Source organism: Dreissena polymorpha, chromosome 8, assembly GCF_020536995.1.
Source record: "Dreissena polymorpha isolate Duluth1 chromosome 8, UMN_Dpol_1.0, whole genome shotgun sequence".
In the NCBI taxonomy this organism is placed as follows: domain Eukaryota; kingdom Metazoa; phylum Mollusca; class Bivalvia; order Myida; family Dreissenidae; genus Dreissena; species Dreissena polymorpha.
This window is the reverse complement of record NC_068362.1, coordinates 102,503,579-102,529,105: the sequence shown is the minus strand read 5'-3', so window position 1 is coordinate 102,529,105 and position 25,527 is coordinate 102,503,579. Positions and strand designations below refer to the sequence as shown.

General features: G+C 34.9%; 1 protein-coding gene across 3 annotated transcripts in view; it reads left to right on the top strand.

Moving 5' to 3' along the window:
* The first annotated feature begins 572 nt into the window (after positions 1–572).
* Positions 573–25,527, top strand: part of LOC127842601 (solute carrier family 23 member 2-like) — a 57,666-nt gene continuing 32,711 nt past the window's right edge. The window contains exons 1-2 of one of the 3 annotated variants that reach the window (XM_052372193.1): positions 573–669; positions 23,275–23,594. In XM_052372193.1, coding sequence (XP_052228153.1) covers positions 23,487–23,594 — 108 coding nt within the window. In that variant the 5' untranslated portion in view covers positions 573–669; positions 23,275–23,486. Of the gene's footprint in view, positions 670–11,778; positions 11,848–23,169; positions 23,595–25,527 lie in introns of those variants that run through there. The other 2 variants (XM_052372192.1, XM_052372191.1) reach the window with 2 other exon arrangements.

Below are 25,527 nucleotides of genomic sequence, written 5' to 3'. Positions count from 1 at the left end.
CCATATTTGAAATATGAAATGAGTAAAATAGACATAAAATAATTCTTTGGAACGAAATCACTTGCATTGAGTATCAAATTAACTGATGTTTGTATTTAAATAGCTAATTTGTATTTAATGCTCATGCCATTTAGCATTAAATATTGGGGACTTAAAATGATACATTCATTCGTTTCAAGTTACCGAAATTATAAACGTAACATCACTAAAATTATGTTTTACACTTCCAGATCTATTGCTCTATATTACTTTTTTTTAACGACATTGTCATTTATCGAACTTACATGTAATCGTTTTTATTACAAAACTTATTTCTAAGTTGGTATTTTTCAAACTGTGTCAATTAAATGGAATCAGCGGGATTTTTATTTTAAAAAGGTCATCATATTCGGAATTACGAACACTTCGGTTCGGAATTACGAACATATGTTCGGAATTAGGAACAGTTCGATGTCCGCATGCTTTATAAATAATTTCTTTTTGGTTGGACCATTATATAATTCTATATTGGACTAAAGTATATCATATGCACATATCTAGTTGATTGTTGTCTCCCTTTTATTGAAAGTGATCGTAATTCCGAACATCATTATAAGTGGCTTAAGTGTTCTGAAATAGGTACACCCGCTCTAAAGGAGATTTATTATTTTAAAATAATCGGACACTGTGGTAAGCTATTTTATATTATTCTTTATACTTTACATTATTAATGTTTATGTATTGTTTTCCGCAGCGCGTCCCATTAAGTTTTATTGTGATATTTGTATGTGTAATCTTTGTATTGTGTGTTTATGTTAGATTGTTTTTATATATTTCTAACTAGATGATATATCTTTATAGGCCCGTTTTATACGGATAAATATAAGTAAGAACCTACGCCAGGACTTAGTTGATCATATAAAACACCCCTGTGACAAAACGGAATAATGTTTTAAGATGTTAACATAATAAAGCAGGTTTTGAATGTCTGAGGTCAACTAGGCAGAAAGGTAAGCAGTATTTAAGCGTCAATTTAAATGCAAGTGTAAAGCAAATAGGAGTGTTAAGCGCGTGTAGATCGCAATCACTACTTTTTTGTTGATCAGGATTTAAATGTACACATAAGAAAGTGATAAAGGTATGTTTCATTTTTATTTTATTATAAAAAAAAAACATTTTCATTAGCTCTGTGTTCGGATTGTTTGTACGTGTAGTATGTAGTGTTTGTAATATCTGCTAAACTGTCACTCGTTTTATTAACAGGTACATGTCATTGAGTTTAATTGTCTATTAAGTATGTTGGGTAACAGAGTGTATCTTCATAGTCACAAAGATTAATGGAAGTTTACGTTGATTATTTAAACCGAATTCTTTGTTGATCGGGATCAGTTTAGTGCGACAATACAATTATATTTATTAAAAGGCCACTTAACAAATAAAATTAAGGTTTGTGAACTGTTATACGACATTTTAATTTTCATTTCTTTCTTCACATTATTCCTATTGACATGGGATTCTACATCAATAACCCAAAGTAAAAGAAAAAAATATAAAAGTTTTAAGTATTCACAGAAATACCAACTTGGCAGTCCGCACACTTTTTCTCCATTTTTTTCATAACGAGTTCATTAACACTTTTGAGCATAAATATTGATAAAACATTTTACACGAATTCATGTTATAAATAATAGTACGAGTTGGATAAAAACACCCAAATATTGTTATTGTCAATGATGCATGATTGATCGGAAATGATTTAAAACAGTTAAGTTTCACCAAACAATATTTAAGTTCTAGTTTCACTTCACGGGATACCCACGTTTGCAGAAATGAATATTCACTAACCTTTGTGGTGTATAAAATTTTAGATTGCGCAAGAACCTAGGAAACATAGCATAGTTAAATACATCCATCATAACTAGTTTACAATTGTGAATACAATTTAATACATCACTTGTACATGAAAGCATAATATTAATATTGCTCAGTTTATATGTTCACCTGCGCAATGATATCCCTGATAACATAGTTTCCGTAGAGTTAGTTCAATTGTGAAAGCGAATGTCTAAACAAATTATAATTATGGAGTTTTAATAATAGACTCAAAGTAATTTCTAACATAGACCTTGGAATTTAAAATACGTTTTCCATAATGTACAAGGAAAGTGAAATTTTGACTTCGGAAATAAATGGACTTGTTCCAACTTTTTGATTTTTGTTCAAATGTTTTTATTTAACAATAACATATTTCAAACAGTCTAAAATAGGTTTAAAAGCTAAATAAACATGTTGATAAAAAAGTCATCTCGCCGCCGGAAATCGAACCTGGAAACTCTCGATGTCCATCGTTACATATCAATGTACAACGCAGAGGTATTTCTTCTTAAGATTGCGTATACGAATCGCTACTAGTATTTTGTTTGTTGTAGACCAAATTATCTTTTTTTTTGCACATACGCAAAGAAGTTTTGGTTTGACTGAAATTAACGAAATAAGGTAACATTACATATTTTAATCCTTTAGTATCAGTGTTTGAATTGAGAATTAAATGTAACAATGACATTGTCAACCGATTGCCTAAATCATCATCCTTCATCATCATTTCCTTGACCGGTTCGGCCGTTTGGGGGCAATGAATGACGACAAAACAAAACTCATCCTCCGGTTAGGTCTGTTGTGTGCCGATAATCCATGGGAAAGGATGTTCAGTCAACTCTTTCAAATTTTACATCCAGCTTATCTTCTGACGGCCTCGACGTCGACCTCCCTCTAGCGTGTCCTAGAGAACAGTCTTGCACAGATAATCGGGCCTAGTGACATGTCCAAACCAAGCCAGCTTTAATCGCTTGACGGTCGCCATTAGGTGCTCTTGTGGGTTAACGAGTGTTGCAGTCATGTTCCGGACGTACTCGTTGGTCTGCTCCGTGCAGGAGATGCGGAGCAGTCTTCGGAAATAGTAATGTTCAAATGCCTGTATCATGTGTCCACGTGGAGCGTCCGGGTCCTGGGGCCGTAGAGTAAGATGGAGGCTACGAGGGACTTGAATAGCCGGTACCTGGTTTGAAAGCTGGTGGATTTGCTTGCCCAAAACCTGCTCAGTGTGGCCATTGCATGGCAATTCTATTCGGACCTCAGCGGTACTGGTACCATCCTTGGGCAGGGTTGTACCCAAGTACTTGAAGCTGGTCACTTCTTTTAGCTTCTCGCCGTTCATGGTGATGCCTGCACTGGTGTTGCTCTTGCTGTTAACCATGATCTTTGACTTCTCTCTGCTGACCTCTATCCCGTATGCTCTCCTGCTCTTTCATAGAGTCTGTTTGGTGAGATCTTGAAGTTCATTAATGGTGCAAACCATGAGGTTAATGTCAACAGCGAATCTCAAGTTGGAGAGGTGTCTTCCACCGATGGAGATAGAAGTGTGGTGGTAATGGAGAGTTTCCTGCATTATCTTCGCAAGAAAACGGTTTAACAAGACATGAGAAAGCAGGTATCCCTGACGGACGCCCACCGATGTTCTGATGAAGTCCCCCTGCTGTCCATTGAGCATTACTGCGCTGCTTGCGTTTCCATATAGCTATGTTTGTACACTATATGTTTTACTCTTTTCCAAAAAATGTAAACATGATCAACATCATTTATTGGTCCCAAAATGAATACTTGTATCATTCAACAACACACAGATCTTCGAACATCCATTCGCCTATTTCTGAATTTTACATACTCCAACTTCCAATCTTGAATGAAAATAATCTGGTCTTTCACATTCATTGAGATTCTGAATCTTATTTCGACTTTTAAAATATTTTTTAAAGCAAAACTTGCTGAACTAAAATTTACATATTAGTATTTTAATTAAAAAGCAAATGTATAAAAACACAACGAGTCTCACCATAGTTAAACCATTTATTAATATCGGTATTGTTTGTAAACTACTCATATTCTGTGTGCACAATTCTGCTCAATGTAAGCGAATGATCAACCTATCGCTAATGGTAAACAAATTTGATTCTATGTAACCTCCACTTGATTTTTGAACCTACCAACTAGGCAGTCAAAGGAAACAACTGGACAATTAGAAACATTTTTCTCTAACAACTTTTTGACCGCGTCAGTATTAAGTATAACTGTAAAGCTAGACACAGTATACTGTACATGTATTACTGCTAGTTCTACGCTTTTTGTTAAAAAAACAACACCAGCAACGCAATAACCAGGCTCAAGTCATCTTCATAAGTATGGATGTTTACAAACTATAATATCACTTGTTTACATCTTATTCAGTAATAACGATCCTGGTCGTATTGAAATGATGATTTGCTTCGTATTTTCTAAAAGATGATTAAACTTTTTAAAAAGCAGTGTATAAATATAAATATACACTTTCAAAAACTAAATTTAAGCGCTGTAAAGTAAACGCCATTACATAGGTAAAGCTTTAAAAAAAAAGATACTCTCCAGAAAATTCAAGGGTTAACTTAATTTATGTCAGTTATACTTGACAAATATCTGCAACACAGTGCATTAGGCTAATTGCATGTGCGCAAAGTGTCGTCACAGATTAGCCTGTGCGGAATGCACAGGGACAACACTTTCCGCTTGTATGATATTTTTCGTTTAAAGAAAGTCCCTTCTTAGCAACAATAGAAGTTTAGGTGGACAGTGTCGTCCCTGATTATCCTGTGCAGATTGCACAGGCTAATTTGGGACGACACTTTACACACATGCAGTAAACCCCCTTTTCACAGAGCACGGTTCATATGTTAAATTCACAACAAAACCGCGATTGAAGCTACAACGCTTTGTGAATAGTATTAACTCATTAGAACTGAGTTTACTCTTATGAACAGATCTCTTCAAAAGCAGTTTTATTGCTGTTTTATTTGCAATACAATTAAATTTCAGTATTACGCTTTTTGTATTTAAATGAGAAATGTGTATTTTCAAAGATGTCCCTTTTGAAGACAACTTTTTTTCTCCTTTTTTGTAATAAAATGCCTGTTATTCATTACATTCAAACACATATTTGCTTGCATACTGAATACTGATTTTTTTTATTTAACGTCATGCCCCAAACAGATTACCTTGCTGTGCACTGACGATGTATCTGTATAAAAAACATGTTTAATTTCGTGAACTGACAACGATCTATCCCTAAACAACTTCCCATAGCGTTTTTTTAATGCACATGAGGTCTTGTTTCCACCCGTAGCTTTAAGATTTATTGCTTATTTTTTCGAATTTCGAATAACAATAAATTTGGCCGCGCTACGCCCTTTTCGTGGTCCAATTTCGATCGACCTTTATCTCTTTGTAAATCGCCTGATATGCACACTATCGATCACATATTCAATCGAAAAACATGGCGTTGTTGGCAAATAGTTTTATGCATAATTTATGCTTTGTATAACTTGATTTTCCACGTTGTCAAAATGTTTCTGTAATTCAATAGAAAGTATTTACGCCTGCTGAAGCGACACAGAGCATCGACTTTGTATGACCGTATGTCTCAAGTTCATCACGGTATTGAAATCAACTTTTTGGGGCTTTAAGTAACCCGTTTTGAATTGACTACTGAGCTATTCAAGCAGTTTAACCCTCGTCTTGTTATTTGGGTCTTCTTTCAAGGTTTATTTATCTTATGACTTAGCCAATTAGGGCAAATATCACTGCAGTTAAGGAATGTCGCCAGATCACCCTGGGTGAAGAGGGTTTGTCGGTAGCAAAATGTCATGTCACCACGAGCTCGCTTTGTCTTGTCTTGCGGACAGCATCAAGTTCACAGGGGGTGGCATTGCATGGTAGTGTCTGGTGAAATGTTTCGCCCCTTTTTTATTGAAGAACAGACATGATGAAAAGTTCACCGGAATCTGATTTGATGATTCAAAGGGTGTTATTGTCCTCAATGTGTTGAACTTTACCAGTGATCGTAAAATTTGTCCAGTCATTGATTTTAAAGTTAACACAACGTACGTCTTCACTCGCTGTTACATAAAAAAATGCAAATAAAACAAAAGCAGGTAGGATTTGCTACTTAATGCAAATCATATGAACTTTGCGCAAAGTAGGGCTCTGTGTCCTACTTAACCCTTTGCATGCTGGGAAATTTGTCGTCTGCTAAAATGTCTTCTGCTGAATTTCTAAAATTAGCATTTTCTTCGATTTTTTTCAAAGAACACTATCAGAATAGCAAACAGTTTGGATCCTGATGAGACGCCACGTTCTGTGGCGTCTCATCTGGATCCAAACTGTTTGCAAAGGCCTTCAAAATCCGGTTCCCGCACTGAAAGGGTTAAATTGCGGGGTTAAGATAACAGTGCCTATTTCGTTAGTAATTGACAAAGGACATGAGTCTAAACGTTCTTTTAGAAGTTCGCAAGGTATATAGAGGATATTTGTCGGATTTGGTGGAATATCGATTTTATTTCACGAGTGATCATAGAAAACAATATTGTCACGAGTGGCGAAGCCACGAGTGAAAATATACATTTTCTATGATCACGAGTGAAATAAATCGATATTCCATCGAATCCAACAAAATTTCTTTTTATTTTATGCTTTTTTTTACCGTTTATTTACATTGTAAATGAGTTTAACTGGATAATTTCGCTGGATTAATGACGTCATTTCGTCGAAAAAATTACGTCATTTTACAGTAAAACAGTGAAAAATATCGATGTTTTCCACTGTTATTTTTCACTGTTTAAAACAATGGAATACCAATTTTATTTCACTGATATTTCTCTATAAACCACCGGAAAGAATAAAATAAATAGGTTTATATGCATGCAAAACACTTGTTTTTATGATGACAATTACCATATATCAAGATGAACATTATATTATGCATCATGTGTTTAATGGCCCTGATTCTATGACTTGACGATGTTCATGCAGTATACGAATTATATGATTTTAATATCGACATTATTTATATAGTGACATAATTATTTTGTAGCGCTTTTATGTTCTAAAAAAGTACACTACTCTTTATTGTGCAAAATCAAATTAATGTTTTCTGGTACGTATTTAGACAAGGACCGAAAATGTAGGTAGTCAATTATAACACAATTGTTCTTATTTAAACTGTTTGCATTGCAGGAATCAATAAATCTGATCTTTGTGCAAATGTAAAATCATTGTACAAACATGGGGCTGAAATTTAGATTTTACGGTTTATGAACATGTTTTTGTGCATTTTCAGAAGCTATATATTGAATCAGTCTGAAGCAGAGGGAAACTATAAAAAAAACTCACTGCTGCATCGGACATCTTTATAGTTGTATGACATGTCCTCTTTACTCAACAAACACGGAATATAGTTTTTGTCGCTACACGTTCAAAATCAGAATGTATACATTACATAACATTTTAATTAACGAAGACATAAAGAATTACATAATTGCTTTACACGTCACATTTTTATTTTAAAATTAATCAGTTCAGATTCGAATTTGTACAATACCTTTTACATCAAAACTAACCAGTTTGTAATTACACGTAACATGTCGTACTGATAAATTTGTAATACAAACATATTTTCCATCTTGCATTTTCAAAGACGTTTTGCATAGTGCAATTTTTTTGTATAGTTTTATATTCTTATGAAAAATCTCAATGCATAATATATTAAAAATATAGTTCTTACTGTAATAAAGTATACTTTATTAGGCCTTGATATAATTATGACAGTTTGTTTCAACAATGATTTTAGTGTGATTAGTGACAATACTACTAAGTAATTCTCTCTTATTTAATGCTTCTATTGAAGAAATATGATTTATCATACCTTGAACTTAATGTTTTCCTGTTATTGTCATACTATTTTGACAAATTGTTCTTTATAAAGCTGGACCTATATAACAGGAACTGTCTAAGTGAAAATACTCAGTGGGGAAGTTTATTTTCCTCCAATTCCCAAATCACGTCCCGGGTTATTCTTTAACTGACAAATGCCAGTTAGTATTGTCCATGTTATTGAGTAAGACCTTGCATTGTATTTTAGCCGTGCTCTGTGGAAAGGGGGTTTAATGCATGTGCGTAAAGCGTCGTCCCAAGTTAGCCTGTTCAGTGCGCACTAATCAGGAACGACACTTTTCGCATAACTGGGTTTTCGCTTAGAAGAGACTCTTTAAACGAATAATATCATAAAGGCGGAAAGTGTCTTCCCTGATAAGCGTTTGCGGACAGCACAGGCTTATCTGGGACGACACTTTACGCACATGTAATAAACCCCCTTTTCACAGAGCACGGCTCATATATACAGAAATCATCATTTTGAATGATAAATAATCATATTATAACGAAAAATTAACTTTCTGAAAAAAATGTATATATTTGATAGTGAATTTCTTTTCAGAAAAGTTAATTTTTCGTTATAATATGATTATTTATCATTCAAAATGACGTTTTCACTAATTAATATCATAGCCACACGCTAACCACCTGTGTTACAGACGTATAAAGCTTGTCAGTTAACAATTTGCATTATGACATTTCTATTGTTAAGAAGTTTGAACCAGTTTCCTTTTGTAATTTTAACAAAGTTGTTTAAATACAATACATTTCTGCCTGAATCTCCTTAAACAGCAATCTTAAATTGTATTTATTTTAACCTGAAGCAATTGTTTGAAAAATTTAAGATATACATGTTTGCTCGCACCTATCATAATACTTTTTGAACCTCCATATTTATGATGCATAATTTAGCTAAGAACTCACGCAAGAGCCAAACAAATGACAAAATATTGTTAGTTTAACCCATTTATGCCTAGTGGACTCTCCCATCCTTCTAAATTGGATCAATTTATTTCCAAAATAAGAGATGTCTCGTATATATTTATTTCTATATTTAGATTTTTTCTGACAGATATTCCTTACAGCAAACAGCGCAGACCCTGATGAGGCGCCGCATCATGCGGCATCTCATCTGGGTCTACGCTGTTTGCCAAGGCCTGTTTTCTAGACACTAGGCATAAATGGCTTAATGTATAAGACATTACATAAAGTCAACAATGCATTCATGACCGTAAGGTCTTTACCAATCGAATGTTCTTGGGTTAATTAAAAACTGTAAGAATAATTCAACACTGTATTTAAATATTTAAAGCTATCAACAACAATGAATATCAGTACGAATTTATGCCCATTTTTGTTTTCTTTATCATAATCATTGAATTTGCAGTGTTAACATTAAGTCCACTGAAATTGCTGTACAAATGTAAGTTATCAATATGTTATTGAACTTAAGCAGGTGAATTTCATAAAGCAGTCATGTAATCATTACATATAGTAAAATCAACGAAATATCATCTATACTCAAACAAGAGTAAATGTTATCTTAAAATTAAGGTTCAAGGTCTTCCACATATACACACACAAAACGGCAACATGACTGCCATCGTCTCAGTTCAACCGCAAACCTCAACTTTGTTTAAGATTAACATGATTTTAAAGTACGGAATACCGTTAGAGCCATCGTGGTTACACATTAAAATCCAGAGGGCGACAATGCGATAGTGCGATAGTACGGTGGCGACAATGTGATAGTACGGTGGCGACAATGCGAAAGTATGGTGGCGACAATGCGATAGTACGGTGGCGACAATGTGATAGTACGGTTGCGCCAATGCGATAGTAAGGTGGCGACAATGTGATAGTACGGTGGCGACAATGCGATAGTACGGTGGCGACAATGCGATAGTACGGTGGCGACAATGCGATGGCGACAATGCGATAGCACGGTGGCGACAATGCAATAGTACGATGGCGACAATGCGATAGTACGGTGGCGACAATGCGACAGTACGTAGGCGACAATGCGATCGGTAGAACGATGGCGACAATGCGGAAATCCAGAGGGCGACAATGCGATCGATAGTACGATGGCGACAATGCGATAATACGATGGCGACTATGCGATAGTATGATGGCGACAATGCGACAACGCGATAGTACGATGACGACAATTCAACATGGCGACAACGCGATAGTACGATGACGACAATGCGACGTGCGACAATACGATGGCGACAGTGCGAAAGTACGATGGCGACTATGCAATAGTCATATCGTACTGTCGCCATCGTATCATCGCATTGTCGCCATCGTACTATCGCGTCATCGTACTATCGCTTCATCGTACTGTCGTCATCGTATTATCGCATTGTGGCAATCGCACTATCAAACTGTCGCCATCGTATTGCCTCTCTGTCGTCATCGTATTATCGAATTGTCGCATTGTCGCCGTCGTACTATTGCACTGGCGCCATCGTATTGTCGCATTGTCGTCATCGTATTATCGCATTGTCGCCATATTACTATCGCGTTAACGTCCCGTCGTCATCGTCTTATCGCATGGTCGCTATCGTACTATCTCAATATTGCCATTGTAATGTCGCACTGTCGTCATCGTATTGTCGCACTGTCGCCATCGTACTATCGCACTATCGCATTGTCGCCCTCTGGATTTTACTGTGTAACCACGATGGCACTTACGGTATTCCGTATAAACGTGATTTAACATTCTCATATATATCCTTACTGTTTTAAGAAAGTTTCCTTGTAAACCAGTCTTAAACATTTAACCATAATGCATGCGGTATTTAATATCAAACAATTTGCACATATTGATTTATATACAAACACGTTCATTTTCTTTAAATAATTGTGTGCAGTTGACTTTAATATACAAATAGCATCAACAGTTGATTAGCCTTTACTAAATCCGAACTGCGCATACGAAATAATCGTGTTTTCATTACAAAAAAGTTTCAAATCGCCTTTTTTATTATAGTAAGTAGGTTTGAAGTGACTACTCGGCCATCCGTGCTCATACAATGAGGGATGTATTTTATAATCATTATAAGTAATCCTCTTAGTTTCACAAAATATAACGACAGCAACAGAACTTTCCATTTTATTCAATGGTTTCGCGTTGCAAAGCATTATAACTTTCAGGTTTTTAAATCGTCAAACGATGCATATAATGGATATTTTAGAGCATGGTAAATGTTCAGTATTACTGTTTTCTAACAAAAATCATAACTAAAACGAAAATTTGCGAATCTGAAACATTAATATATATATTTTCAATTTACAAAAACGTGAAAAGGCCGCTTTAAAATTCGCTCTATATCTCGACTTTACTCACAGGTGGAAGTAACGTAACCAGGATAGTATTTTTCATATATATATTTTTAGGAGCCCAATATATTCAAATAAATATATAAAATCATGTTTAATGAGAAAAAAATTGACAAAGAGCCATGAAAAAAAATCCCCATCCTCTGATATTGGAATCATAACAAGGTCATTAACTAGAATTTATCATAGACCTGTCTTCGCGGGCCGCAAAAATGTCAAAAGTAGCTTTAATCAAAAGCATCCATTGATCCTTCTATGGGCTATTGGACAACCTTTAAAAAAAAGTTCACTTTAAAAAAATCTGTCCAGCCGTTAACTCACAGTCGGTCGAAAACCGAGCAATATTTCGAGTCCGTTTGTCAACCCGAATAAATCTTCTACAGACTTTCAAACAATATTTTTAAGTTTTTGGCCCCTTAATCGATAGCTCGCGTCCTATTCCTTTGAAACAACGAAGCGTGTCAAATAATGCATGCATATGCAACCACTTACCCATAAAAACTAATTCCAAAAGTTTATATTTTCTTTGCAACAACTGTTTTAAGTCTAAATTTGATTTACTTGAAAACGAAAGAAGCCATCGCTCTTGAACCCGGCTTAGCAGTGAATTACACTGACAGAGCCAGGCACATAAATATCCAATCAACAACAACAACGATGTTTTAATAAATGTAAATAAATGAAAAATACTTATCATTCTGATTGTATTGGAATAAGTTTTGAGGGGTAAGTGGTTGCATATGCATGCATTATTTGACACGCCTCGTTGTTTTAAAGGAATAGGACGCAAGCTATCGATTAAGGGGCCAAAAACTCAAAAATATTGTTTGAAAGTCTGTAGAAGATTTATTCGGGTTGACAAACGGACTCGAAATATTGCTCGGTTTTCGACCGACTGTGAGTTAACGGCTGGACAGATTTTTTTAAAGTGAACTTTTTTTGAAAGGTTGTCCAATAGCCCATAGGAGGATCAATGGATGCTTTTGATTAAAGCTACTTTTGACATTTTTGCGGCCCGCGAAGACAGGTCTATGATAAATTCTAGTTAATGACCTTGTTATGATTTCAATATCAGAGGGTGGGGATTTTTTTAATGGCTCTTTGTCTAAAAAAATTTCTCATTAAACATGATTTTATATATTTATTTGAATATATTGGGCTCCTAAAAATATATATATGAAAAATACTATCCTGGGTCCGTTACTTCCACCTGTGACTTTACTCTGTACGAAATTTCTTAGCGAGATAACAAAATTACGGCTCCCGTTAGAAAATTCGTAATTACATGTATATAATATTAATACGAAATATTCGATACTCCTTTTCTTACTGATATGGCTGGAACGTGAGTGGCATTTAAAAAACTAAACAAAAGAAATAAAGGGTGTAATGCGGCGAAAATACCTTTCTCGGCATGGAGGTTGCCATCTTGACTATGATGTGATCTCCTCCTCTGTAACCGATCGTGACCGTAGCCGACGTGATTAAAGTGATTTCGACATCCGGTCTAGGAAGGTTATCACGGTCTGTTCCGGTAGAAGGCCGTGTTTTGAATTTTGATTATAAGTTTTCCAATTGTACGCATAATGTCGGAATTCGGATTATCGTGACTTCGATGACATATTTCTTTTATCAAGCAACGTCGGAATTCGCAAACAGTATATAGGGCGTTTTACTTTAAGTACTAGTCTTATTTATAAGACGCACACAGAATTTAGAGATACTTTGTATATGGGCTAAATTCCAAATATTACCAAGATAAAAAGTAGTTTAATTTTGAAAGCGTCAACAAGTTGGACAACTTTAAATACATATTTTTTGTTGCTGAGTAAGTTGATGTATATGATATTTTACTGGGTCAGGATGAACTTTCCATGTTGTTAAGTGCCAATACATACTTTACTGAAAAGAAAATTACGTGCAATGGTTTGCGTACGTTTTTAGACGCTTTTATTTTAATATAATATTTATAATAATTACCGACTTTGTGTTCTTTTTAGTATTTTACGGAATAATGTGATAAAAGCCAGAAGGTATACATGTTTTGGTTAGTTCTAGATATATAATTTGAAGAGTGCATTTCAAATAATAGTACTTGTTGATAGTGTTTAAACTGTTATACAATACACTGAGTTATAATGGACACCATGTTGTTTCTTATATTAAATGCGTGCATATGTAGTTAAAATAAATGAAATTTTAAGTTAAAGAAGAGCTGAACATTAATTTGAAATTATAATAGTAAATATTTAATATTAATTGAACACTTTCTTTCATTTTATTATGAAATGTTATTGTGTTGGTAATTTTGGTAAAGGGACCTTTTCACAGATTTTGGCATGTATTAAATGCTTTATATTGATAAATGTAAAAAAAAACAATTAAAGAAAGAAAAAAGGTAACCCTCAACTGGGCTCGCACCACTGACATCTAAAGTACACGTCTTACGCTTAGACAACTCGGCCATCCGTGCTCAAATAATGATTGATGTATTTTATACTTTACATAAGCAATCCTCGTAGTGTCATAAAAAAAATACGACAATCACATAACTCTCCAAATTATTCAATCGTTTCGAGTTGCAACGCTTTATAATTTTCAGTTTTTGAATCGTCAAAAGATGCATATAATTGATATTTTAGAGCATGGTAAATGTTCAGTATAACTTTTTCCTCACAAATATCATATCTACAACACAAATTTGTGAACCTGAAACATTTTTTTAATATTGTCTATTTACCAAAACGTGAAATGGTCCCTTCAAACGTTGAGTGTTTATTATAGAGGTAAGCTTGAACGTGAACTTGAAGGTATCTTATAATTGGATACAACGTTACAATAATTGCTATAACCATAAAGGTCTGCATGTACGTTGTCGTTTGGAGAGTGATTATTGTTAAATTTAGTAAACGGTGGCCGATCTCGATTTGGTTTATAAATATGTGTTCTTTATTCACTGATTTGCAAAATGGAACATGCGTTTTACTTTAGGCGTGTAACGACTTATTAGATGGTCAATAAAAATTGAATTGTATTACGAAACTTATCATTTATTGTCAGAAGTATTAAGTTTTTAAATGAGTTCTTCCTTGGCACATTTTTGTTCGAAATAATTTATCAAATCATTGGCAGTTTAAGAAGCACAAGTTTGAAGACATTGACATACCACAATTTTGACCAGAAGTATTTGATTTTAGTGCACTTTTCACTTTGCAAAAAGTATTTGTCACTTTTTCGGCGAAATTAATTCTATTCATTCGCCTTTATTCTTGATAATAAAATACAAACGTCCGAAAACGTAAAGCATACATATCATATATTTACAAAGCGGAAGAATCAATTTGAACAATTTACGCTCATGCAGATAAATTACAAACATTTCAATAGTCGTAATGCTATTTAAAGCCGTAACGATCGTATTGATCAAAGAAAATGTAAATGGCAAAATGGAAACTTACATTCCACACGTGTACGGTAAGCTGATTTATTGAAAGCAGTAGGTACGTTTTGACAAAAACGGAGTTCACAATTAAATAAATTTCAGTACTTAAAAGTCTTCTTTTATTTTCACCATCTTTGCCCCGTGTGGGACATAGGGGTCTAACCAGCTTCCTCCAGGCGTCTCGGTTCTGGGCGAGAATCTCCGGCTCGCCCATGTATTGCCCATCTACTAAGCATCTACCTAAAGGCTACGACACCAGGTGTTCCTAGGCCGCCTTATCTTTCTTTTCCCTAGGGAGTTCCAGATTGCCCTGTTGTATGGGATGCAGGATTGCGAAGGGTGTCGCCTATCCATAGACAATGTCTATGAAGGATCTCTTCTGCAAAAGGCTTCTGCTTAATTCTTCTCCAAAATTCTTCGTTGGAGATCTTGTCGGACAAACGGATCGTTAGGATCTGCCTGAGGCAGGTGTTGATGACCTGTATTCTTATGGTGGTGACAGTGGTTACTAAGGTCTCTGCGCAATAAAGGAGGTTTGGCTTCAAGAAGGTATTGTAGAGCCTTATCTTGTGGATGCTCCCCAAATGTACTTCAGCTGATGGAAGACTGCTAATGCTTTACCGATGCGGGTTCGGACAGCTGCATCCGCTCTACCATGGTTAACCAGAATGCTTCAGAGATAAGTGAAGATGTCCACCTCTTCCTTGCTTAGGTGTCCACTACCATGTTTTTTCTTCATCTGTTGCTAATAGTGAGAGAGAAGATCCAGATCATCGACAAAGTCGAGGTCTTCCAACTGTCTCCAGAGTGCCTTCTGAATTCTATTTCGCTTCTGATCCGCCGAGTTCTTCATGGACCCAGTCTATGGCCAGCAGGAACTGGAAAGGCGAGATTAAGCAGCCCTGCCTCACTCCGGTTCATACTTCGAAGGCTCCATTGTGCTGTCTTCCATGAATGATTCTGTAGGTCATACCTTCAAAGAGTTCTCCTGATGATGTTGGTGATCTTTCTTGGCTTTCTTAGTGTCTCAGAGGTCATCAGAGGGACTCCCGGTCAACGCTGTCAAACGCCTTCTCATAGTCGATGAAGTTGATCTACAGGAGCGAAATTCACTTCGGGGATTGTTCCAGAATAATGCGCCGGGTTGCGATCTGATCCGTGTATGATCGCATGTTTCGGAAGTCGAATATGCGGGACTTCTGCGTTTTTCAGTTGGTTCAGCAGAAGACGATTAAACACGTGAGGTATCCAACTTTCCACTCTATTCTGGAATTTGTTCTTCTTCCCATACTAGTATCTTACTGAAGAGCAGGTAGAGTAGCTCCACAGTGATCTCCACTTCAACCTTAAGTGTTCTTTAGCATAAACCCAATGTATTTGTAGACACTTTCTGAAAGGAGCCAAACATACAAAGAATTATTTGTGCGTTTTTTAGCGGATGTTTGTTTTTATACATTACTGACGAAATACTTTTTTATAACTATCGCTGTGAGTTATTTGCTTTACATGTAAAGTGTTTATACCCTTTTAAATTGATTCGAAAAAAGGTCAATCTACCGGACCACCGCTTATTTAAGCTTATTACTGTTTATACACTGTTCATGTTTCTATGCCCATTTATCATGTGATTGAGAAGTTTAATATTGTGTTCAATTGGTGCACACTACGTGGACGTATACTGCAAACCAATTCTTCTGTGAATAAGTGCTTATCATGCGTGCATTCTGATTTACATTCTAACAAGGTCGATTTCAAATCGCGTCAACGCTAGTTTAGACACGTTCGAGACATTGAATATAATTAGGGGGGTTAGGGCGGGCTATATTTAGGGGACGATTGGGTGGGGTGAAAGGTAATATGGCGGAGGTGTATAGGGGGTCAAAGGCACGGTGGTCGTGTCGATTGGATACGGTAACACAATCATATTTGTTGTTTTCGTATTTGTTGCGAAGCGTATTCGCACCATAGGTGCTCGATGGCAATGTTTTCTTATTTTTATTTTTTAAGGTTACCCGTAGTTTATTATAATGCATACGCATACTTAATCAATAAAAATCTTCCGACAAACGTCTTCTTAAAATAATGATAGTTCGACTATGTACACATATATTAACAAGGTAAGCCACTCTCCATTTTCTCAACCAACGGAAGTGCGTCATTATCCATAATTAAATCGCTATCACCCGCTCGCCAAAAGGAAATGCGCGCGCAGGCCGGGAACCTCGCTCTTTCTCTATCTACTTTCAGTTTCAACAGAAACCTCCACAGACGATGCGATGAATCCCTGTAACTATTGTTTCACTTACTTAATGGGGTAATCAACAAAATATAATGTAAATTGCATACACATAAATCATTCCTTACAAAATGTTTAACTTCGTCTGCCATGGTGATTTCCAGAAAAAAAATCAGCTCAGCGCGGTGCAAATTAAATCTGTCGCCCATAGTGTGTATTGGCTGTTGTTGTAGAGAAAGAGCGAGGTTCCCGGTTAAAAAATTGGTAAGGAATGATTCACTTCCGTTGGTTGAGAAAATGGCGTGTGGCTTATCTTGTCAATATATATGTACATAGTCGTACTATCTTTTTTTAAGAAGACGTTTTGTTGGAAGACTTTTTATTGATTTAGTATGTGTATGCATTATAATAAACAACGGATGACAAATAATAATAATAATAATAATAATAATAATAATAATAATGATAATAATCATAATAATAATAATAATAATAATAATAATAATAAAATAAAATAAAAAGATTGCCATCGAGCGCCCATGTGTTGATTTTTCATTCTATAAATTTGTTTAAATATTTTTTGAAATTCCAAATAGCAACACAACACAACAACACGCATTTATGAATAACATATGAATTATGCTTAACGCTGTATTCCCTACCTTACCTTGATTTTTTTACGGTTGACCTTTTATATTAATGTAATCGTTATATAACAGTTTCTAATTTATATAAACTTGTAAATCACCACATAACAATGCAAGGTATTGCGAGGAGACCGAAAATAATAATATGTCCATAAAAGAAATAAAATACCAATGGGTCCTTATTTCAAACCGATTGCAAGCAAATATGTTGGACAGCAACGCTTTCGGCGACGCATTTCATTGTACGAGTATGGTTACTTCCGAAACTTCGTTAGTGGTTTCTTTGGTGTTGAAGAACGCATCTCATACAAAACTTCCATATTGGACCGTTATCGTCTGGATAAGGGTATATGTTTATTCCAGTTGTTTTATTTTGTCCATGACCGCAACATCAGCCCAGCGATAGTTATTGAATTGTACATCACGTCGACACTCTATCATAGATGTAATTAGACTGTGAGCATGAAGCTGCCTAGGGCAAATAACATGAACTGTGCTCGGCGTAAGTAATTTCGTACACCTCAATCATGCAAGTGTTAACCTTTTTCTCAATAGTGTGGTGGGGAATGTTTCACGTAAATATTATAGTGGACAGGGTTTTAAATGTGTTTAAATGATTTTAGCTCCACTTTGCAATCGTAATGAAATTTTTATACCATATATTCATATTAAAATAACACAATATGTGTTTGAGGGATCGGAAGCTATAAGGATAGGTTTGCTATTTTATATTTAATTGTTGATATCCTTTACCTGTTAAATGAATTTATTGATCTTTTAGTGTTCAATTATTTATAACAATTTGACTTTTCCGTTGTTGTCTATTTGTCTGAGATTATATTAAACAATGTTTGGGCTCTACATTTGTACATATCGTCAGTATTGGGGTTTTCATTTCTGAGTTGATCAAAGGTTTATTGACCGAAAGATCTGAAGCATAGTGCAGACCTTTCCTTCGGGAGAATAAATTCATAGATAGTATTTGAATTACGCATAATTTAATGTTTCATTAAATGTTTATGAACAATGTAATTTTCCGTGTTGTATTCCAGAAATACCTACCAAATATATAGTATACGAGGACGATAATATGAGCCACACGCGATAATATGAGCCACACGCGATAATATGAGCCACACGCGATCATATGAGCCACACGCGATAATATGAGCCACACGCGATAATATGAGCCACACGCGACCAACTTAGCCCCTGACCAGCCTGCGCAATTGAAGTCGAAGTAAAACAATGTTTTTTTTTATTGAAGCATGCTTTATTAAAAACCAATGAAAGTGAATGCAAAAATATCAGCACGTATTTTGAATGTGATTCAAATGTGACTTTGAGATTTTCAAGGACATTTCATCGTTCTCTTCATTATCATCATTGAATGCTTTGTTAAAAAAATTCGACACCTTCAAGTGGTCCGTTAACGTCGTATTTAGAATGTTCTGGTTTAATTATAATGTAACAATACCAAGCAGTGCAAAAACATGGAGATACCTATATACATTTTGATGAAATATATAACGGTTACTTCTTTTAAGAAACTCAATTAATCGTGTAATTTATTCATTAGAAATTACCAATGCATTAAGCTTACTTATCGGTTAATATGGAGTTCTCATGTTTCCTATGTTGTTGTCATGTTGTAATAACGTCGAAATTAAAAAGAGTAAAAGGTAAATCAATTTCAACTCTGATATGTATAATACACTGTTTTTGATAACAATATGCAGTGCGTCACGACGAATAAACTTAAAAGCATACAGTTTCATAAAACTAAATTCACGAGTTCACTAACGAAATACAACGTTTTAGTTCAATACATGCTGGCCAAAGGTTAATGATGACTTATGAAAGATGCGTCTTATGTGAATACATTATCTTTTAATCATATTTGCTGAATGCAACTTAATTTATAAGATTACTTTTTCTAATTTGATAAATAATTAACATCACTATACACACATATAGAAATTTTCGTTATTAAGAGATTTGCCATGACAACATGTCAAACAACATATTCCAAGTTAACCGCTTTTTGTTTTCACGACATCCACACGGATAAAATGAGTCGCGTTCTTGAAAACTTGGCATAATGCTTGTGCGTAAAGTGTCGTTCCAGATTAGCCTGTGCAGTCCGCACAGGCTAATCAGAGATGACACTTTCTGCTGTTATAATATTTTTCGTTTAAATGAAGTCTCTTCTTAGAAAATCAAGTTAAGGCCGAAAGTGTCGTCCCTGATTAGCCTGGGCTAATCTGGGACGACACTTTATGCACATGCATTATGCCCAGTTTTCTCAGAACGCGACTCAAATAAAGTCACAATATTGAACGTTTGACCTCTTATACTTGTCAATGTGGTAGCACTTGCACTCGTTGTCAGAATTTTTTTAAAGATTTGGTATCTTATGTTCGTCTTGCCATTCGTGTCGGATTCAAAATGTATCTGGAAAACTGCAATACTATCGTATTTTAACTTGAAAATTACATGCGTGAAAAGTCGGAGAATACTTTCAAGTGCATTTAGTGTATTTGCATAAAACATTGTTCGCGTTTTATTGGTCAAAATCTGTGTAATAAGCATTCAAATTAAATAACTTATTTTACAAATACCTTAGCTGTTTTAGTTTTACTTACATTTTAAACATATACACGGCCGTGAATGTGACTTTGCATAGGATATACATTTTATTTATAACTGCAGAATAAATAATATGCTTATTTATATTTGAAGGCATATACAATTATATTTTTACGTCGCCTGTTTTCATTTCACAACCGTGTTAAAATATGTGAGAGTTCATTTGAACTGCTTAAAGGGCCCTTTTCACAGATTTTGCCATGTATTTAAGTTTTTCATTAAATGTTATATATTGATAAATATTAACATTGGATATAAAAAGCTCCAGTAAAAAACAGGATTCTATTAAAGAAAGAAAAAAGCAACCCTCAACTGGGCTCGAACCACTGACCACTTGAGTAAAAGGCTACCGCTTAGACCACTCGGCCTTCCGAGCTCATACAATGATTGATGTATTTTATACTTTATATAAGCAATTCTAGAAGCATCACACAATATAACGACAACAACAGAACTCTCCAAATTATTCAATCGTTTCGCGTTGCAACGCTAAATATGATTTTCGGGTTTTTAAATCGTTAAAAGATGCATATAATTGATATTTGAGAGCATGGTTAATGGCCAGTATTACTGTTTCCTCACAAGTATTATAAATAGACAGACAATTTGCGATTCTGAAACAAACAACATTATTTTACCAAAACGTGAAAAGACCCCTTTGATTTTAGTCTGTCTGCTTAAGTATGCACAAAATTGTTATGTCCTCTTTTTATATTTCATTTTTTTATACATGGCTCACACGAGTAGGCGACTCATCTCTAACTCTAGACGTATTTCTTGTTATATTACATGTACAAGGGATCTTCAGCTCATGTTCGTTAGTTTTTTTCTGTTTCACGTTTCGACATTTTCCGGTATACTAAATTGTTTGAACTTCGTTTCGCCGCAAACATTAAGCAAACGTTAAGATGTAACACCAGATATGTAAACAGCGGACAGGAATACAAAAAATACTCTTGTCCGTCTGTTTGAACGGCGACACATTTGGTGTGTTGCTTGATATGATAGATACGAAGAAACGTGTGGACCTTGTCGCCAAAAATGAATGATAACGCACTTTCGCAATTTATGAAGAAGCTAATAAAATAGGTTCATATCTTACATTGCTAAGATAGCTTTTGATACAATCATAAGTAACTCTAATTAAGAAGGAACCTCGTGCGTGCGTTTTAATCGATAACACGGCATCGACGCTTAAAGCCCCATTCGAAAAATATTAAAAACAAAACAAAAACAAAAAACTTGCACTAATGGTTTTATATGGATATCTTACCAACAACAAATAGAAAAACTAACAAAAACACACGCACATATACCGGAATTGCAGATTTTCAAGATTTATTTACATCATTTCCAGAAGATTAATCGATCATGTAGACACATTTTAGTACATGCAATATGAAACAATATAATTAGAGATATATACATGATTATAAAAAGCAATTTAATGATAAGTAAGTAAGGGTACTAAACATTATTAATTATACATACATAAATACTATCATTAAATTATTAGCAGTAGTTAATGCATATTTACCGTACCAAAGTTAATAATTAGAGAAGTAGCCATACTTATCACTACGTAGTGCATAAATTAATTATATTCGTCACACAAAAACTAACTTGGGCGAAACTAATATAGAACACAAAATACTGACTAAACAGGTGACGCTGCGTTATACAAATGCCATTTAACCCATTCATGTCTAGCGTCCTGAAAAAAGGACATTGCAAACAGCGTAGACCCAGATGAGACGCCGCATAATGCGGCGTCTCATCTTGGTCTGCGCTGTTTGCTGAAAGGAATTTCTTTATAAAATATTCTAAATATAGAAATAAATATACTTGACATCCCTAATTTTGGAAATAAATTGATCCAATTTGGAAGGATGGGAGAGTCCACTGGGCATAAATGGGTTAACATTGTTGTATATTTCAGATTTGTATTGAACGTGGTAGATATTAAGATACTTATCAAGTAAAATATCGTGTGTATAACTTCAGAAAAATCCCCTAATCGAAACAAAGTTTGTATAGGTCCCTGCTATAAGGTAGATTGTTTGTCATAAGACATATGTAAGTAAGATCATTTAAGCGTCAGAAACCGTAAATATATATACCGTTCTTGTATGACAATCTCTTTAGCAGTACATATGGATACAAAGCATTATATAAGGTCGCCGTGGTGTAACGGATATGGTGTCCGCCTAGCGACCGAGAGGTCACGGGTTCGATCCCCACCGAGAGAGCGTTCTTTAGATCTCCCCCAAAGACACCAAGTACTGATTCTAGGCCCAGGAAACGGATTTGTTAGTGTGTATATAAGCCTTAGGCTTTCTATGCAATCGAGCTAAAATAAATAGATTTAAACTAAGCATTATATATGTTAGTAGAGCGGTAAAGTTCAACAAAAAAATTGGGTAGATGGCACAAGTGAGTTACATCGTATAATTAAAATTCATAAAGACACACATTTAATACATATTATGGTTAACAGAAGTACTATGTAAGCTGTTAGCGCCCAATTTCGCGGTATATAACATAGTTTTAGGACTTCTTTAAACACTCAGACTTTTACAAAATTGCAGATGAAATTTGTTCTCAAGTATCGCTCTTGACAAAACCCCAAACTTCACGTGCTTAATGCAGAATGGGTGATCAAATCTAGTTTGTGTTTCACAGTAATATTGGTAAATTTGTAAAGGTATTTACAAACCAGTGGGTAGCACTTTTTTTAATTTTTTTCTTGATTTTTTACTGGAGCTTTTACGATCCAATGTTTACATTTATCAATATAAAGCATTTAATGAATAAGTTTAAAAAATGCCAAAATCTGTGAAAAGGCCCCTTTAATTGTAGAGTTTCGATCCATGCGATAGTTGCTCAAACTTCACAAGTAAATCGAGTTATTTTTATTTTTTACCAATCGTTGTTAAGCATAAACAAAACGAGTAAAATAATGTATATGACTTTCATAATAAGCCTTTGAAGTGTATTTGAATAGGTCGGTTAAGTTGGACTTAAACAATCCCAGATAAGATCACAGATGTTGATACCTGCGGGTGTTCAACCTTCGATAAGAACGTCTTTGTGACTGAGATAACGCTTCTGATTTCAGAATATCTTACCATATACTCACAATCAGCTATGTTTTTAAAGATTGTGTTTCATGTGACCAGACCATTTGGCGCTTTTGAAAATCAATCGGAGCAAACCAGCCACACAAATGTAAAATTCGTCGTAATCACAACAAGTTCCAGTTCTTATTTCGTGAATGAAGATCAGGCAATTCAACGCATGACATTGTTACGATAACTGAAAGGGACTTCAATGAATTTAGTCATATAAACGACATTAAACGCAACCGCGATAGCAGGATATACCGCTTGAAATGAAAGAAGACGCCAACCCCGACGTTACGGACGAGAAGCCCGGATCGGTGCTGTACGGCGTCGAGGACGTGCCGTCACCCCCACTGACGGTCTTGTTCGCACTACAGGTCAGTGTCCTTGGAATAGAATGACTCTGTAAATGGGTAAGCCTTTTTTGACTACCAGGCAAGGGGGGTTTATTCAAACGCCAGGACATTCATGGATACGTGTAGTGGTGTTTGTTAAACTCCATGGCATTCGGGGATACGTGTATTCAATAGACGTATCCCGGAAAGTCCTGCAGTATTAAAAACAGTAATCTGGCGGTACAAACAAAGCTAACCCATTTACAATCTTATCATAATCACTTATCGTTTGAAACGTTATACTGGGCCAACGTTGTTTGTGTCTTGGTGTAAACTATGTATTCACATGCATCAGGAATATGTCTACAGATACAGGTCTCGTGACGAATAGTTTGAACCACCACCATATAATGTTGGTTGTTGAGAACCGCAAATATAGCTCATTTTACAAGAAATAATCACGAGCTAATTCCAAGTGCTAGTTTCTATGAAATTTTAAAAGCTTAACGCTAACATAGTAACATTTCGTTAGATAAAACATGAACCAAAATACGTTGTACATGAAATATATAATTAGCAGCTGTTTTAGTACGCATAGTTTAGGGATGTTAAAATATTAATGAAATATAACCGGTTAATTAAGCGACCAACTAAAAAAATCAAAACTTATTATTTATTTTCAAAAATGATTAATTCCACGTTCATGTACTCTCCTTAAAAAAAAAAGTATAAGTACCACTAGCATGAATTACATTATCAGCCACATCATTTTCGTGACATAAACGTATTGATAAGAACACTTTGAATTTAATTGATTTGCAAATGATATTTGATTGTGAAACATAATATAACTCGCAGCTCGGAAATATTTTCAAAAAAATCTTTATTTCAAGATTTTACTTACTTTATTAGTGTTATTTGTACATTAACCCTTACAGTGCGGGAACCGAGTTGTGAAGGCCTTTGCAAACAGTTTGGATCCAGATGAGACGCCACAAAACGTGGCGTCTCATCAGGATCCAAACTGTTTGCTATTCTGATAGTATTCTTTGAAAAAAATCGAAGAAAATGCTAATTTTAGAAATTCTGCAGACGACATTTTAGCAGACGACAAATTTCCCAGCATGCAAAGGGTTAAATGGGTTCATCGTTTGGTTTTCTTTATTTGAAAAATGCCACAGAAGGTGGTTGTGACATCATTACATTACTACTTATAATATCAAACGTAAACAGCTACTAATAAGTTTCAACTGACATAATAATTACGACGCTAACTAATGAATAATGATAATCTTGATTCAGTTGATATTTCTAAACACTTTATTTTCGCAATCGATCAGTCGTGTAAATTGGTTTACAAAACATCAAATAGGCTAACCAAAGTATCAGTCGATTGGTGCGCGAGTTGAATTAACTTGTAAATGATTAGTTCGCTTTAAGCGATCACTTACGATAACTGCCCCCCCCCCCCCCTCCCACTCCACACATTTAAAACATCAAACAAGGCCGAAGACAATATTATAGTTTATACATTTGTTTTCTTTTATTCATATGAATATATGTTTTTATCCAAAATATTTATTGTCGTTTCTTGTGCGTGTTTGACAGAGAAATTAGTCTGTCTTAAAATATTAAGAATAACTATAAAATAAAACAAAACTAATACAAAGTCAAATGAAGGAACGTTAATATTTCTCAGTCTTGTATTTTTTTAATCAGTTATTTCCACTTGAAGTATGGGTTTTATCCCAATTAGGATTCAATTAATGGAAAATGGTGGCGCCATGTTTCACACTGTTGTGTTAGTACACATTTTTCCCATACAAACGTTAAACAGCTGTTACACATCATACAGAAAATGGAATTCCGTTGTTAGGTAAAATTGTAACGGAAGAAAGTATTTTTTTTATATAATTAAGAAAATGTAAAATTAAACACAAATTACTTCTTCTAAAATAGTATGAATTATAATTAC